This window comes from Mus musculus, chromosome 17 (assembly GCF_000001635.26).
Source record: "Mus musculus strain C57BL/6J chromosome 17, GRCm38.p6 C57BL/6J".
Classification (NCBI taxonomy): domain Eukaryota; kingdom Metazoa; phylum Chordata; class Mammalia; order Rodentia; family Muridae; genus Mus; species Mus musculus.
Genome location: NC_000083.6, coordinates 71,382,505 through 71,400,728, shown reverse-complemented (window position 1 = coordinate 71,400,728; position 18,224 = coordinate 71,382,505). Strand labels below are relative to the sequence as shown.

The window sequence follows — 18,224 nt, the reverse complement described above, 5'->3', positions numbered from 1 at the left end:
GCAGTATACTTACCTGCTTATGGAATTACAGTATCATCAGGGTTTTTCTGGGAGGGGGAGAAGCACAGTTTTATTACATAGCCAATGCTGTCTCCAGCTCTCAGGTGTTGGATTACAGGATTGTACCATCATGCTTGGCTTGAACTAGTCTTATACTTGAATATTGCTATTCCTTGTGCTAGAGACATCAGTCATTGTATAAAGGTAGCAATGATAAGTAAGTTTATTTTAATAAACTTATTTTGCTTCCTAAATGTTTTCCCTCCTAGATATTTTTAATTTTTTTCAGGACTGTTCAGGCCATTTCTAGTATGAGTTAATCACTGTGTTTAGCTTATATAATTCTAAACCTAAGCATCACATATGTAACTATGCTATTGAGACAGCTTCATCACACACACACAAATTATATTTGGAAGGTAGAATTTACTAAGTTTTGCATTTTTTATTGTCTATAACTGCTACATACAAAAGTATTTCAGTCTATTTAAACTACTAAATATGTATTTAATTACATAATTTCTCAATAGGTCCCCCTCATCAACTAAAGGTGAAACCTGACTCAGAAGTTCTGGTTATAGAGAATGGAACAGCTTTCCCATTTCAGGTGGAAGTTGTGGATGAGTCAGACAACATAACAGCACAACCAAAGCTGATCGTCCACTGTAAGGTGAGGTTGTTGTGTGGATGGCCACTGTAAGGTGAGGTTGTTGTGTGGATGGCCACTGTAAGGTGAAGTTGTTATGTGGTTGGCCACTGTAAGGTGAGGTTGTTGTGTGATTGTCCAATGTAAGTTGAGTTTTTTGTGACAGTTATTAATACTCAGATTTTGTTTTGATATTTATGTTAGTAAATGGCAATGACTATTTTTACAGCTCTAAAGTTAAGCCTTAAATAGTAAGTTTTTGGATTGTTGTTTTTAATTCTTGTAAGTTATAACATTTAATGAAACCAAAGGAAATAAATCCAAGTGTGTCTTTTTGTCTGGTTTGTTTGTTTGTTTTAAATCCAATCTTAATGTTTATTCAATGGAAAAATTCTTAGGACATTTCCTTGTCAAAAGGTTTTCAATAACCCAGAGCCAATAAAGACATTGGCTCTTGCCAGTGTCTCTGTTCTTCCCTTCATTCTCTGAGCCTCTGCTGTACTGAGTTGGACTGAAGGCCTTGCTCAAGTGCGCTATCAAAAAGCCGTCTCCTCAGCCCTCTTTGCTTTTGTGTTTTGAGACAGGATTTTAAAATTGTTCAAGCTGGCTTTGAAAACTCACCCTGAAGCCCAAGAAGGCTTGACTATATGATTCTTTCTACTGCCTTAGCCTCTGTTTTGGAGATTCAAGGCCTTCCCTACCATGCTCAGCCATACAGTTTGACAGATTTGTGGTGAACATTTTCTCTCTTCTTTCCTTTGCCTCCTCACGTGTCTGTTTTCATGTGTTGGAATGCATATGGCAGAGTAGCTGGCTGGAGAGCTGCAGGAGACTCTCTTGTCTCTGATTCCTACCTTGCTTTAGGAGCACTGGGGATGGAGAGGTGCCGTACTGTAACTAGCTTTACATTCTCTCTGGGGATTCAAACGCAGGTCCTCCTACATAACATGGTTGTGTTTTAGCAACTACTGAGCCACCGCCCCATCTCCCTCCCCTAGCTTTAGATACAATGTTTCATTTCAGAATATTCAGTTAGGGCTTAAAGAAAGGTAGGGTAAGATCTACCACAAAAGGAACTCAAGAAAGTAAAAGGGGAGTGGGTGGGGGTGGTAGTACTAAAGACATGGCTGTAACATTTGTAAATCCTGCTCCTTGTAATTTTCTTTTAAGTAAAGAATTTTTTTTAAGTAAAGAAAAGAATGTTTTTCTAAAAGGATAAATTTTATGTAACACAGAAAGTCACTGTTTCTATTTTAAAAAACCTAGTGTTTTGAGTTTTATTTAGAACTTTCCAGTGTAGAGGCAGCAGTGTTAGCTGTGGTAAATTATTCAAGAATTTGAACATTTACTGAATAGTTATGGATAGTTAATGATCTTTCCACCCTTTTTCTAGTTTCTAGGTGCTCCAAACCTACCAGTCTATACTGTGGATTGCAGTAGCTCTGGAACTAGCATCCTAACAGGGTCACCCATTCAAGTTCAGAACATTAAGAAAGACCAGAAGACACTGACCGCCAGGATTGAGATACCTGTAAGCTACTGCTTTCATTGGGGTTGCACAAAGTCCTTAAGGTCTTTAACAGCTGTAGCATATTTTATGTAAAGTTGTTTGATGCTAAAGTGTGCAGTATTTATGGTTCTCTTAAAAACAATGAAGTATAACATTATTTAAACATTTTAGATCACATATTAGTAAACTCAATTATATCTCTTACAATGTTTATAATTACCACTGATTATATTTTCCTTTTTAAAAATTGGGGGTGTGTATGTCAATGTGGGGGTGTATGTGAGAACAGAGACATTGGGTCCCTTGAAGCTAGAGTGACAGTAAGTAACTGTAAGCCACCAGGGTGGGTAATGGGAAGGGAATTCAGGTGGACCCACAAAAGCAGTATGTGCCCTTGATTATATTAAAACATTGAGGATGCATTTTCTTTAGGTGATGATGTAAGCAATGAACGTGTGTTTGTGTGCGTTTACATTTTGCAAACTGTCAAGAAGTAGAATATAGTTTTGTGGGTATGGGGAAGATCTGACCTTTGAGGCAAATGGGCCTTATGTAATTAAACAGCAGTATCAGAGGACCAGGAATGATTCAGTTAAAGCAAATGACAATTGTCTTAGTCAGGGATTCTATTCCTGCACAAACATCATGACCAAGAAGCAAGTTGGGGAGGAAAGAGTTTATTTAGCTTACAATTCCATACTGCTGTTTTTATCACCAAGGAAGTCAGGACTGGAACTCAAACAGGTCAGGAAGCAGGAGCTGATGCAGAGGCCATGGAGGGATGTTCCTTACTGGCTTGCTTCCCCTGGCTTGCTCAGCCTGCTCTCTTATAGAACCAAGACTACCAGCCCAGAGATGGTCCCACCCACAAGGGACCTTTCCCTCTTGATCACTAATTGAGAAAATGCCTTACAGTTGGATCTCATGGAGGCATTTCCTCAACTGAAGGTCCTTTCTCTGTGATAACTCCAGCTGTGTCAAGTTGACACAAAACTAGCCAGTACAATTGACCCCTTGTCAACTTGACACACAAAAACATCACTAGTAAGCCTCAACCCTTACAATCTTATTCATCCCCAAAATCTAAATAACTTTAAACGTCCCACAGTCTTTACATATTCTTAAAATTTCAATCTCTTTAAAATATCCATCTCTTTTAAAATTCAAAGTCTTTTTACAATTAAAAGTCTCTTAACTGTGGGCTCCACTAAAACAGTTTCTTCCTTCAAGAGGGAAAATATCAGGGCACAGTCACAATCAAAAGCAAAAGCCAATCTCCAACCGTCCAATGTCTGGAATCCAACTCACTATCTTCTGGGCTCCTCCAAGGGCTTGGGTCACTTCTCCAGCCAGGCCCTTTGTAGCACATGTGTCATCCTCTAGGCTCCAGATGCCTGTACTCCACTGCTGCTGCTGCTCTTGGTGGTCATCTCATGATACTGGCATCTCCAAAACACTGCATGACCCCTTCAGTCCTGGGCCTTCAATTGCAACTGAGGCTGCACCTTCACCAATGGCCTTCCATGGCCTCTCACGGTGCCGAGCCTCAGCTGCTTTTCGTGACCCCTTCATGCCTTCAAAACCAGTACCACCTGAGTGACCCTTACATATTACCAAGTCCTGCTGCAGCAGGAGTACAACCTTGGCCATCTCTGGAACACAACCTCTTTGTGCTTTCAGAAAACACTTCCCAGAAGATGTCACCTCAATGATGCTAGTCTCTTCTTAATCACCGCTAATTTCTTAGCTCCAGCTAACCAGCATCAATAGTCCCAGTAATGCAAAGTTTTTGCTTTAGTAGTTTTGGTATCTTGTTAATCACAGCTGATTCTTCAGCCCCAGCTAACCAGAACTACAGAATCTTCACAATCAAAACAGCAATGGCCCTGAAAAGAGTCTTTAATTTTCCCTCTGAAATTTCACAAACCAGACCTCCATCTTCTGCAGTGTTTTCAACATTATCTTCCAAGCTCCTACACAACATCCGACATAGCTCTTAACAACGGATGGATCTTCAAGCCCAAAGCTCCAAAGTCCTTCCACAGTCCTCCCCAAAACATGGTCAGGTTGTCACAGGAATACCCCACTCTGCTGGTACCAATTTGTCTTAGTCAGGGTTTCTAGTCCTGCACAAAACATCATGACCAAGAAGCAAGTTGGGGAGGAAAGGGTTTATTCAGCTTACACTTCCATACTGCTGTTCATCACCAAGGAAGTCAGGACTGGAACTCAAGCAGGTCAGGAAGCAGGAGCTGATGCAGAGGCCATGGAGGGATGTTCCTTACTGGCTTGCCTCCCCTGGCTTGCTCAGCCTGCTCTCTTATAAAACCAAGATTACCAGCCACAAGGGGCCTTTCCCCCTTGATCACTAATTGAGAAAATGCCTTACAGTTGGATCTCATGGAGGCATTTCCTCAACTGAAGGTCCTTTCTCTGTGATAACTCCAGCTGTGTCAAGTTGACACAAAACTAGCCAGTACGAGAAGTTATATCTGCTTTTATGCAGTTGGTTCTGCCTTGCCCAAGGGCAGCGGCCTTTTTAAGTCTGGATATTTTGAAAATAAATTGCTTGATATCTTATAATATAGGAATTTAAAAATAAATTTTAAATCACCTAAATGGGTTTATGTTGGGATAACTGTAGATAAGGAAGGAAGGAAGTATGTATATTAAGTCATATTTAAAGTTATCGTAGAATTAAGTTATTATAAATAAATTTGTGCTGTTAAAGGTATTGTGTTTTATTAAAGAAGTAACGGTTTAGTAGTTTACTTTTCTATCCTAAAAGTAACATTTAAATGATGGATCTGTACAGTTGTAGTGTACTACTAATCAATATAAATTTCCCTGTATGCTGATGAGCTCAGCTTTCACAGCATCTCAAATTCTTCTGGCTATCATTTTTTCATTTATTCCAGTGTGCTATTAACTAAAAACAAAACAAAACAAATAAAACAAACAAAAAAACAAAAACCATAAAATGTCAATAAAGCTTAGTAATAAAAAGCACTATCTTCTATGTAGCAACTTGTCTCCAGTTGTATTAAAAGTTCATGGTTTCTTCTTTATTCTGTTTTTAAAATTAATTATTTCAATGTTGCCCCCCTGGTCCTCTCTCCCAGAGTTCTTCACCCCATTCCCCCTCCCCTTCACCTTTGAGAGGGTGCTTCCTTCTTCTTTATTCTTACTAAGTGATGGTTATTGAATCTGTGACTTAATGTAAATTTTGTGAATCTATAATTATTTTAAATGAACTTTCTAAAAAAAGAAGGCATCTTTGTTAGTTTGCAGACTGTAGCCAGTCCTATTTATGCCTGATGGTGTAAAATATCATATTATTAAAGTATAATACCTTTTTGTTTGTTTGATTTAAAGGCAGGGTCTCTTGCATATTCCAGGCTGACCTTGAACTTACTGTGTAGCTGAGAATGGCTTGAACTCCTGACCTCCTGCCTACCTCTCGCAAGTGGTGGGCGTACAGGTGGGTGCCACCACATCTGGCTTATAATGTCTTTCTAATGATAAAACCTCCAAGTGTAACTGTGGTAAGATGATCTTCCCTAATGTTGGAACTAAACTGTTAAACAGTGCCATGGCGTCAGTATATGTTCTATGTTCTCTCTTCTAGAGCTGTAAAGATGTGTCACCTGTTGAAAAGACGATCAAGTTACTTCCCAGTAGCCACGCTGCTTGCCTGCAGATCTTTAGTGTAGAGGAGCAAAAGGCGATCCAGATCAAACATCAGGATGAGGTTACTTGGGTAGCAGGTGATGTAATACGCAATCTAATTTTTCAAATGTATGACGAAGGAGAAAGAGAAATCAATATTACACCATCCTTGGCAGAAAAAATTAAGGTAAGTATTTTAGGCAAATTGTTTACTTGTAAACAATTTACTTGTTTAACTTGTTTATGTTTTGAAAATTGAAATTTTGTAGATAGCCTATAAATTGTTTATCAAAGAAAAATACTGTTATTAGGTTGGTGCTAAATAAATTATGGTTTTGGATTGTAAAAATTAAATCCTCATAACTAGACTCAAAACACATTTTTATTACTCAACATCAGAGCCATTACAATCAACACATTTTTGCCAATGAGAAATGAGCTTGTGTGTTCTTATAAAATACAAATTGAAAATCAGTGAACTCATAGAGAGCATGCAAGGAGGCAGCGTCAGCTGGGTAGTTTCTTCTGAGGACGCTCACTGGGCTCCCTTTCTGAGTTTCCTTTCCACTTGTGCTTCACATGCTGAGTAGCCATTGAGAATGGAGTAACATTAGAGCATCCATCCGTCCATCTGTCGGCTTCTACGCTTGCTCTCAAGTGGTCAGTGCCAACTTTTGATGGCTCCATTGTGCTCCATGTCTTCCAGACCGTTTTCCTAGCAAAACTTTTTGAGCCAGAGCTGCACAAATATGTTCATTAGTTCCCTGGCCAGATGGACTGATAGTTTTTCAAGTTTTCTCTGCTGCTTGATGACTTATTTTGATCTTGAATAAGAAAATCACTCGGGCCAGGTGTGATGGCCTTTAATACCAGCACTTGGAGACAGAAGCAAGCAAATCTATTGAGTTTCAAGACAAGCATGTTCTACACAGTGAGCTCTAGGATAGCCAGAGCTATGAGCTGTGTAGAGAAACCCCATCTGTCTATCAATCCATTAATAAATAAATAGAAAAAAAAATCACCCAGGGCTTTGTAGAGAGACCCTTTCTATAAATAAATACATACATACATACATACACATACATGCATACATACATACAAACAAAATAAAATCACTCAGATTTGTCTTTTTGTTTAATGTCATTTTTGTAGTTTTAAATAAAAAAACAGCAGCTGATGATTCATTTGCAAAATAGCATACACTGAGAATCGTACTAAGATAGTGTGGCATGACCACCACTGTTTAAAAATGCACATCAGTGACAGACAACAAAATCTAGTAGGACGGTTGTTTTGCACTAGCCCAATAGTTTAAATTCTAGGCTAAATCCATTTTTTGTGTGTATGGACTTGATTGAAATGTGGATGATTTACATGTGGAAAATCTAGTACTTAGAGAAATAATCTTTGGGTTGGCAAGATGGCTCAGCAGATAAAAGCCCTAGGGCCAAGCCCACTTTTCTGAACTGTTGTCAGATTTAGGTTATCTTTGACCATGAAGGCCAAGTCATTGTCAGGTACCCCAGGAAGGAGAACAACCCCAGTCTAGGAATAATATCCATATTTGGGAAACTCGGGAGTTTTGATTGCCTCAAGATGGGTAGCTCGGTGGAGTTTGGTGACCATGTCTTTCTATCATGACAGGGAGCGGAGTCTTTTTGCCTAGCAAGTCTCCCCACCGTTTGTGTCCCTTTTGGCATCTTTTTATTTTGTTGTTGGCTTTTTGTTCTCTTGGTTTCTTTGTGTACATCGGGGGCTGGAGCAGTTCAGGTTCAGTTAAGGTAACTACAATCTGGAGAGGCCCCGCTGGTTCTAGGTCCTCCTTCTTGACGCCCCACTGGTTCTAGGTCCTCCTTCTTGACGGCCAAGACTGCTGCCTTGTTCTTTTGGTCTTTGGGAGGGGCTCCTGTTTCTGATTTCCTTTCCAGCTGAGGTGAGAGGCCCCTTCTTTATATAGAGGGTCTGCCTCCTGCATATGAGCCATGGTAAATATATACTGAATGTCCATGTACACAGAGATGACTTTGCCTTGCCCCTGTGCAGCCCTTGGCTTAACAAGAGATGCTCAGCCCTTTGTGTTCCTGAGGGGCTGGGCCAAGGTTAGGTCTGATGGTTGAACTGCATCAGTCATTTCCAGTTGAGTCTACTGTTAGGGCACTGTCTGTCTCCAGTTCCAACTGGAGCCACAGGGACCACATTCAGAACCTCTGCCAGACCACTCAGTGGTGACACGCACAAGTGCCTGTTTCTTCTCACGGACGCTCCCTCAGATGGTGGTTTCTTGTATTTGTTTTGAGGTCATCGTCACATGTAGGCCAAGCTGGCCTGTAGTTGCTGTCATTGCCTCCGTCTCCTAACTGCTAGAATTGCAGGCATACACTGCACAATGGCTTCTGTTGTTGTTTCAGTTTTGTTTCTTCTAAGAAGGAGCATTCTAAGAGTGTTTCCACTAACCCTCACCCTGGGATCATTCACTGCAGACTCCTGGCAGTGCCCTCATGTCTAGCTGATCTCCACTTTAAAATGTAGTAGGAACAGTGACAGCCTTGTAGCAATGCTCTAAAAATACATGCCTTAATGGCTTTAAGTTTTTATTATGAAGATTCAGAAATACCCGCAGCAAATCCAAATATGTAACCATGCTATACTATTATTTCTGATCCTAGAATGACTTTCTAGCTGGGCTTGGTGATGTTTACCAGGACTTGGGAGATAGAAGGAGGTGAATATCTGAATTCAAGGCCAACCAGGTTTCTAGAGTGTTCCAGGACAGTCTCAAGAAAATACATTAGAAGGAGGAGGAGGAGGTGGAGGAGGAGGAGGAGGAGGAGGAGGAGGAGGAGGAGGAGGAGGAGGAGGAGGAGGAGGAAAAAAAAGCCGGGCGTGGTGGTGCGCACCTTTAATCCCAGCACTCAGGAGGCAGAGGCAGGCAGATTTCTGAGTTCAAGGCCAGCCTGGTCTACAAAGTGAGTTCTGGGACAGCCAGGGCTATACAGAGAAACCCTCCCTGTCTTGGGGAAAAAAAAAGGAGGAGGAGAAGGAGAAGAAGAAAGAAGGAGAAGAAGGAGAAGAAGAAGAAAAAAGAGGAGGAGGAAAGAAGAAGGAGAAGAAGAAGAAAATAGACTTTCTTTTTCTTTGGCTGTGGGAGGGGTAAATTATAATTTACCTTTAAGCTTCTTCACTAAATTGATGTGGTGTGGTGGCACATTCCTGTAGTCCTCGCAGTTGGAAGGTGGAGGACCATGAGTTGATGTCCATCCTAAGCAACATTAGTTTGGGGGCAGCCTGATCTACCTGGAACCCTGTTTCAGAAGATTAAAAAAGAAGAAAAAGACTCTTTATAAGTGGTTATGGGAAGGCCCGAGTAACCTATGAGCTTTGTGTTGCATGAATTCTCTCCTAGGTTAATTGGACTCCTGAGGTGAACAAAGAACATTTGGTACAAGGTCTCCTTCCTGATGTGCAAGTACCAACATCTGTGAAAGATGTCCGCTACTGCCATGTTTCTTTCCAAGATGACCACGTGTGTCTGGAGAGCGCCTTTACAGTAAGGTTTGTGAACTTGTCATATTTGCAAATACTTCCAGACTTAGCATACCACAACACGAGAGTTCTCTGCAGTGTACTCTTGAGAGGAAAAGCTGCTTTGAGGATTTAAAAAAAAAAAAACATGTTTTAATTTCTATAAAATATTTAGATTGATTCAGATTGTCGTTACAATCAATCATCGTCACTGAACATCGTAGTTCATTGTTGGACTTTTGTTAGAGGCAGAGTCCAACTATGCAGCCCAGAATGGCTTCAAACTCACAATCTTTCTGCCTCAGTCTCCCAAGTGCTGGAATTACATGTGGTAGCACTGTATATGGTTGATAGTGATTAATCCTTTCATGATTATAACCCTGCACTTTATTGTTTCATTAGCAACTGTAACAATGCATCAAACAACAGAGGCCTAAAAAACGCAAAACACAGGGTATGGTTTTAGAAGAAAAATTACGTTGGTTAGGGATGAATTTTGAAGCTGAGTTCAGTTAGAATTTATATTTACAACGCAGAGAAAAAAGTAGAGCTTAGTATAAAGGAGCAAAAGACTGCAGTCCTGACACAGCAGCTCCTGGGCTGCCGGCCCCGTAACCCCTACATCCGCTCCCTGCCGCTCCCTGCGTTGTGATTCTTCCTTGCTCTTCCGACAGTATTTCCTTATCATAACTTCCTGTGATGCATATAAAGAATATAACGTAACTTTTTCTTGCATCAGTAGCAATGAGAAGTGAAAGATTTGGAGGGCTCTGTTGGATTTAATTTTACAACTTACATATATGTTGCTCTTCACTTTTTTTCTGCTATTAATAGTTAATTAAAGCCTTTTAACCAAACAATTTTAGACCACTTCCTGATGATCCCAAACATTTAAAATGTGAATTAAAAGGAGGAAAAACAGTGCAGATGGGCCAAGAGCTTCAAGGAGAAATAGGTTAGTATACCCTTTTTGTATGATGCTGACTTCAACTAATATTTTAAAATATATGGTTTGAAAGATGCTTTGTGGCACACACTGAGACTCAGTGTTATAAGATAGTTTATTTTAAAATTCTTGCATTTGTTATAGGAAATAATAATCAGTATTAAAAGTATGAATTGATTCCTCTGTAGCTTTTATTTTTTTCTTATAGCTAGAAAATACATACCATTAAGCGTTTCCTTTAGGCGTTAGGCTGTATCTCTTTAGTTGAGCATGCCTGCCGTGTGTGTGTGTGTGTGTGTGTGTGTGTGTGTGTGTGTGTGTGTGTGTGTGTGAGCCTGTGCCCAATCCCTAGCAGCTCACCAATACAGATAAAACGAACACTGGGGCACCTCAGACACTAAAGCAGTCTGTAAGCAAGCCTGCACGGGCTCTTGATATAGTGTAATGGTTATAAGAGAAATAATTATGTATGTATATTACCTGTGTATGAAAATAAATTAAAGCTTCCAAGTACATTTTATGTGTAAGATGCATCTTAAAAGGATTTTAACTAGAAACTTTGTTCTTTTTTAAGTTGTAATAATTGCAGATCAGTATGGAAATCAGATTTCATCATTTTCACCTGATTCCTTATCTACTTTGTCGATTACTGGAGATGGCCTTGACAGCTCAAACTTGAAAATCACCTTGGAGGTATTTTACAAACCCTGTAAAATTGGATTTGTGCTTGAGAAAAGATTGAAGTTTAACTTTACATATATTACTTTATTTTTTAAAATATTTTATTTGCATTTGTGTATATATACTACACTTGGCTAAATGCTTACCGTAGCAGGTGTGGAGACCAAGGACAGCTTGTGGGCGTCCCAGACACTCAACATGAACTTGGTGGCAGGTGCCGTCTCTACCTATGCATCACCTCGACAGCCCTGATGTAGAACTTGTATTTAAAAATTGCAGGATAGCATCTGTGAGACCCAGATCCTTGGCCAACAGCAGCAAATGGTGTTGCCCTGATCCAGCCACTCACTTGCAGCTGTCCTTGCCTTCCCTTCAACCATGTTACGTTGTTAGACTGTAGTTGCTATAATTTACTGTATGCATCTGTACCCAGAATGTACCTGTGTTTACACATGCATGTACGTTTTCAGTTAGGTATTCAAATAGAACTGAGCGCTTACCCCTGCATTAAAGCAGGGTACGAGGAGGTCATTCGCTGTTTAACTTTGCCACTCGTCAGTTAATTCAGTTTAACTTTCTTTTTTTTTTTTTTTTTTTTTTTTTTAAAGATTTATTTATTTATTATATGTAAGTACACTATCTTCAGACACTCCAGAAGAGGGCGTCAGATCTTGTTACGGATGGTTGTGAGCCACCATGTGGTTGCTGGGATTTGAACTCCGGACCTCTGGAAGAGCAGTCGGGTGCTCTTACCCACTGAGCCATCTCACCAGCCCCAGTTTAACTTTCAAAGCAAAGGCCTTGATAGAATTCTTGGAGCTTAAAACAAGCATGAAGCGCTTTTCTTGAAAAGGTCAAAGCCAGCATTAGGTGAAAGGATGTTCTGAAATGGATCTTGAAAGATCCTGCCAGGCACTGTAGGTTAGAAAAAGAGGTTCCCTCGGGTCTACAGAATCTGATTCATTGACTACGTTATGCTTTTCACTTGACAGAGTGACCAAGAGAATAGCCTCTTCTGTTGTCTTTCTCACCAGTTTCTGCCTTTCCTGTTAGGCTGTTGTTTCTAATGCTAAAGAGCTCTCGTGAGTTCTTTATGTTTATATAAAGTCCGCTCTTCCTGATTTCAGCTTATTCCATTGTTTATTTTCAACTATATGTGTTGATGAAATGAAGATGTGCAGGGTTGTTGCTATGTGTGCACAGGCTCCTCGCCTCTGACCGCGCTGTTTCTGAAGTGTAACCTGCCTGTTTACACCTCCAGTGTTCCCGGTCCACTAGATTACTCCCTCAGCTATAAACACGCTAGCAGTGTGGCTGGTCTTAAACAGTACACATTCACATATATGAGGCATATAGACATAAATGCAGACAAAGCATCCATATACATAATGTAGATTGAAATGTATATAGGATTATATTCACACAAATAGGACATGGATCATCAACTATTAAAATATGAGTACTTTTGTGCCATTTCTGGTCTAGAATGAGCTAACCCATGTAGTCATGTTGCAAAAATTAATGGCTTATTAGTTCACTGACTTATTAATAGGGTTTGGAACCATTATTCTGAATAATTGATAAGGACAAAAGCCCTAGTCAGTGTGAATATCATCTTGACAAAGAGAGAGCAAAAAGGGGGTGGGGAATAGTGAAGATCTATGCGTGTTAGAAAGGGGGGGGCTTGTGAAGATGTGTGCATGCTAAAATGTAGCAGTGTAGGGTGTTCAGGAAGGTACATTAAGGTTTTGCTTTTTGGAACTAGATAAAGAAAAGCTACAGGGAAAGTCTCAGTCACCTGTGCTGGCTTCTGAGGTAAAGAGACAGACTGACCGTTCCTAACACATTTGAAAGCCAAAAACTTTTCACTAATAACATGACACTCAAAGTTGCCAGCTTTTGGAGTATTTGATATTTATAGATGAGAAGTGGGGGTTTTTCGGGGGAGGGGGTAGAGGTAGGGGCATGGGGTTTGCTTCAAGACAGGGTTTCTCTGTATATACCTTGCTGTCCTGGAACTCACTCAGTAGACTAGGCTTGTCTTAAACTCACAAGCGATCTGCCTGCCTCTGACTCCCAGTGCTGGGGCTGAAGGCGTGCACTACCAGTTCCTGGCTAGACTAGGAATCTTACCCAGTCGATGCAAATATTACAAAGTTCCCAGGGGCCCAAGCCAAGCTGGGTGTGGCATGGCAGCACATGCCTTTGCTCCCAGCACTAGGGAGCATACAGAGGCAAATCTTTTTAGGTTCAAGGCTAGCCTGCTCTAGTGTCATTCCAGAACATCCAGAGCTACCTAGGTCTTATCTCAAACAAATAAATAAATTTAGAAAACTCAAAAATGTGAAACACTTTATCTTAAGCATTTTGGTAAAAAAAAAAAAAAAAAGAAAGAGAGAGAGAGAGAGAAATAAAAATTATGAGAAAACAAGGTAAAAGAGATAACTCACAGTCCTTTAGATTCCCTGCCACTGAAAGAAGAGAAAATACCATTTTTCCTCCCTAAGAAAAGGATGGAGTATGCCAGTGTTGGCATGGGTTCAGTCTGTTACCCCAAAATAACCTGTGTATGATACAACTTTTTTTTTTTTAAAGACTAAGCAATGTCAATTGTGTTTTCTCACTGTCCATCTCTGCACTAGGCCAACTCACAGAGCGTAAGTGTGCAAGGCATCAGGTTTACTCCAGGGCCTCCTGGACCCAAGGATCTGTGTTTTACTTGGCGAGAGTTTTCTGACTTTCTGCGCGTGCAACTGGTTTCTGGACCTCCAACCAAGCTGCTGCTTATGGACTGGCCAGAGCTGAAAGAGGTAGGCAGCTTCCTGTCTCCCTGGGAAGAGCTAGAGATGCAGGCTCCCTAGGTGTTTCAGAGTTTTGCTGGACTTGTAAAGATAAATTTTGTTTTAAAAAAAACAATAATTGTAACTAATAGTAACAAAACAAGGTGAGTCTTAATATTTTAATTGTTCACTGTGTTCTAGTGTTCTGAAATTCTGAATATAAAACCTTTAAAACTGTTCTAGACATGTATAAAAATTAAAACAATAATGAAACTGATTTTGCCAGAAACCCATTTCATTAGTTAACTGTTTTTTGCTAATTTTGTTTCATTGTTCTCTTAAAAAATGTAAAAACTCTATTGCAGGTGTTTTTTCTTTGAAGATTAGTCTATTTGTGTGTGATTGTGGGGGTGGGGGGTGTTGGATGGGCACTGTTGTGTGCATGTACCACAGAGAGAGAAGGGGACTCACTGAGTGTCTCCCTCTGTTGCTCAGCCTGTTCCTTCAAGGTAGGGTGTCCCCTGAGCCTGGGCTGGTCTTGGCCAGGCTGGAAGCTAGCAAGCTTCAGAACCATCCTACATCTACACCACTCAGAGCTGAGGCACAGGCTGTGTTCAATGCCTGGCTTCCTTCATGAGTGCTGGATTTGAACTGTGATCCTCATGAGAACACAGCAAGTGTTTTTAACAGTTAAGTCATCTCTCCAGCCTCGGTGAAGGTTTTGTAAAGCATATTTCAGGTGTCAGATTATTGTACCAATATGAATTTTCTATGAAAATATTTAAGTCTTAAAAACCAATTTTGCAAACATCTGGCAAACCTTGTCTCTGTTGATTTTCATTTACTAATAACTTTAGAATTCAGTAAATTTAGGCTGGTGATATGATGCCATATACTTTTTTTTTTTCCATTTTTTACTAGGTATTTAGCTCATTTACATTTCCAATGCTATACCAAAAGTCCCCCATACCCACCCACCCCCAATCCCCTACCCACCCACTCCCCCTTTTTGGCCCTGGCGTTCCCCTGTACTGGGGCATATAAAGTTTGCGTGTCCAATGGGCCTCTCTTTCCAGTGATGGCCGACTAGGCCATCTTTTGATACATATGCAGCTAGAGTCAAGAGCTCCGGGGTACTGGTTAGTTCATAATTTTGTTCCGCCTATAGGGTTGCAGATCCCTTTAGCTCCTTGGCTACTTTCTCTAGCTCCTCCATTGGGAGCCCTGTGATCCATCCATTAGCTGACTGTGAGCATCCACTTCTGTGTTTGCTAGGCCCCGGCATAGTCTCACAAGAGACAGCTACATCTGGGTCCTTTCGATAAAATCTTGCTAGTGTATGCAATGGTGTCAGCCTTTGGATGCTGATTATGGGGTGGATCCCTGGATATGGAAGTCTCTACATGGACCATCCTTTTATCTCAGCTCCAAACTTTGTCTCTGTAACTCCTTCCAAGGGTGTTTTGTTCCCACTTCTAAGGAGGGGCATAGTGTCCACACTTCAGTCTTCATTTTTCTTGAGTTTCATGTGTTTAGGAAATTGTATCTTATATCTTGGGTATCCTAGGTTTTGGGCTAATATCCACTTATCAGTGAGTACATATTGTGTGAGTTCCTTTGTGAATGTGTTACCTCACTCAGGATGATGCCCTCCAGGTCCATCCATTTGGCTAGGAATTTCATAAATTCATTCTTTTTAATAGCTGAGTAGTACTCCATTGTGTAGATGTACCACATTTTCTGTATCCATTCCTCTGTTGAGGGGCATCTGGGTTCTTTCCAGCTTCTGGCTATTATAAATAAGTCTGCTATGAACATAGTGGAGCATGTGTCCTTCTTACCAGTTGGGGCATCTTCTGGATATATGCCCAGGAGAGGTATTGCTGGATCCTCCGGTAGTACAATGTCCAATTTCCTGAGGAACTGCCAGACTGATTTCCAGAGTGGTTGTACAAGCCTGCAATCCCACCAACAATGGAGGAGTGTTCCTCTTTCTCCACATCCTCGCCAGCATCTGCTGTCACCTGAATTTTTGATCTTAGCCATTCTGACTGGTGTGAGGTGGAATCTCAGGGTTGTTTTGATTTGCATTTCCCTGATGATTAAGGATGTTGAACATTTTTTCAGGTGCTTCTCTGCCATTCGGTATTCCTCAGGTGAGAATTCTTTGTTCAGTTCTGAGCCCCATTTTTTAATAGGGTTATTTGATTTTCTGAAGTCCACCTTCTTGAGTTCTTTATATATGTTGGATATTAGTCCCCTATCTGATTTAGGATAGGTAAAGATCCTTTCCCAATCTGTTGGTGGTCTTTTTGTCTTATTGACGGTGTCTTTTGCCTTGCAGAAACTTTGGAGTTTCATTAGGTCCCATTTGTCAATTCTCGATCTTACAGCACAAGCCATTGCTGTTCTGTTCAGGAATTTTTCCCCTGTGCCCATATCTTCAAGGCTTTTCCCCACTTTCTCCTCTATAAGTTTCAGTGTCTCTGGTTTTATGTGAAGTTCCTTGATCCACTTAGATTTGACCTTAGTACAAGGAGATAAGTATGGATCGATGCGCATTCTTCTACATGATAACAACCAGTTGTGCCAGCACCATTTGTTGAAAATGCTGTCTTTCTTCCGCTGGATGGTTTTAGCTCCCTTGTCAAAGATCAAGTGACCATAGGTGTGTGGGTTCATTTCTGGGTCTTCAATTCTATTCCATTGGTCTACTGGTCTGTCTCTATACCAGTACCATGCAGTTTTTATCACAATTGCTCTAAAGCTTTAGGTCAGGCATGGTGATTCCACCAGAGGTTCTTTTATCCTTGAGAAGACTTTTTGCTATCCTAGGTTTTTTGTTATTCCAGATGAATTTGCAAATTGCTCCTTCTAATTCGTTGAAGAATTGAGTTGGAATTTTGATGGGGATTGCATTGAATCTGTAGATTGCTTTTGGCAAGATAGCCATTTTTACAATGTTGATCCTGCCAATCCATGAGCATGGGAGATCTTTCCATCTTCTGAGATCTTCTTTAATTTCTTTCTTCAGAGATTTGAAGTTTTTATCATATAGATCTTTCACTTCCTTAGTTAGAGTCACGCCAAGATATTTTATATTATTTGTGACTATTGAGAAGGGTGTTGTTTCCCTAATTTCTTTCTCAGCCTGTTTATTCTTTGTATAGAGAAAGGCCATTGACTTGTTTGAGTTTATTTTATATCCAGCTACTTCACCGAAGCTGTTTATCAGGTTTAGGAGTTCTCCGGTAGAATTTTTAGGCTCACATATATACTATCATATCATCTGCAAAAAGTGATATTTTGACTTCCTCTTTTCCAATTTGTATCCCCTTGATCTCCTTTTGTTGTCGAATTGCTCTGGCTAATACTTCAAGTACTATGTTGAAGAGGTAGGGAGAAAGTGGGCAGCCTTGTCTAGTCCCTGATTTTAGTGGGATTGCTTCCAGCTTCTCTCCATTTACTTTGATGTTGGCTACTGGTTTGCTGTAGATTGCTTTTATCATGTTTAGGTATGGGCCTTGAATTCCTGATCTTTCCAACACTTTTATCATGAATGGGTGTTGGATCTTGTCAAATGCTTTTTCTGCATCTAACGAGATGATCATGTGGTTTTTGTCTTTGAGTTTGTTTATATAATGGATTACATTGATGGATTTTCGTATATTAAACCATCCCTGCATCCCTGGAATAAAACCTACTTGGTCAGGATGGATGATTGCTTTAATGTGTTCTTGGATTCAGTTAGCGAGAATTTTATTGAGGATTTTTGCATCGATATTCATAAGAGAAATTGGTCTGAAGTTCTCTATCTTTGTTGGGTCTTTCTGTGGTTTAGGTATCAGAGTAATAGTGGCTTCATAAAATGAGTTGGGTAGAGTACCTTCTACTTCTATTTTGTGAAATAGTTTGTGCAGAACTGGAATTAGATCTTCTTTGAAGGTCTGATAGAACTCTGCACTAAACCCGTCTGGTCCTGGGCTTTTTTTGGCTGGGAGACTATTGATAACTGCTTCTATTTCTTTAGGTGATATGGGACTGTTTAGATGGTCAACTTGATCCTGATTCAACTTTGGTACCTGGTATCTGTCCAGAAATTTGTCCATTTCGTCCAGGTTTTCCAGTTTTGTTGAGTATAGCCTTTTGTAGAAGGATCTGATGGTGTTTTGGATTTCTTCAGGATCTGTTGTTATGTTTCCCTTTTTATTTCTGATTTTGTTAATTAGGATTTTGTCCCTGTGCCCTTTAGTGAGTCTAGCTAAGGGTTTATCTATCTTGTTGATTTTTTCAAAGAACCAACTCCTCGTTTGGTTAATTCTTTGAATAGTTCTTCTTGTTTCCACTTGGTTGATTTCACCCCTGAGTTTGATTATTTCCTGCCGTCTACTCCTCTTGGGTGAATTTGCTTCCTTTTTTTCTAGAGCTTTTAGATGTGTTGTCAAGCTGCTAGTATGTGCTCTCTCCCGT

General features: G+C 40.3%; 1 protein-coding gene across 2 annotated transcripts in view; it reads left to right on the top strand.

Annotated features, from left to right (window-relative positions):
- Window positions 1-18,224, top strand: part of Smchd1 (SMC hinge domain containing 1) — a 130,878-nt gene that overhangs the window by 74,638 nt on the left and 38,016 nt on the right. For both annotated transcript variants that reach the window (XM_030250119.1, NM_028887.4), the window contains 7 exons: window positions 531-670; window positions 2,040-2,177; window positions 5,785-6,012; window positions 9,229-9,377; window positions 10,214-10,302; window positions 10,868-10,986; window positions 13,617-13,784. In XM_030250119.1, coding sequence (XP_030105979.1) covers window positions 531-670; window positions 2,040-2,177; window positions 5,785-6,012; window positions 9,229-9,377; window positions 10,214-10,302; window positions 10,868-10,986; window positions 13,617-13,784 — 1,031 coding nt within the window. The remainder of the gene's footprint in view (window positions 1-530; window positions 671-2,039; window positions 2,178-5,784; window positions 6,013-9,228; window positions 9,378-10,213; window positions 10,303-10,867; window positions 10,987-13,616; window positions 13,785-18,224) is intronic.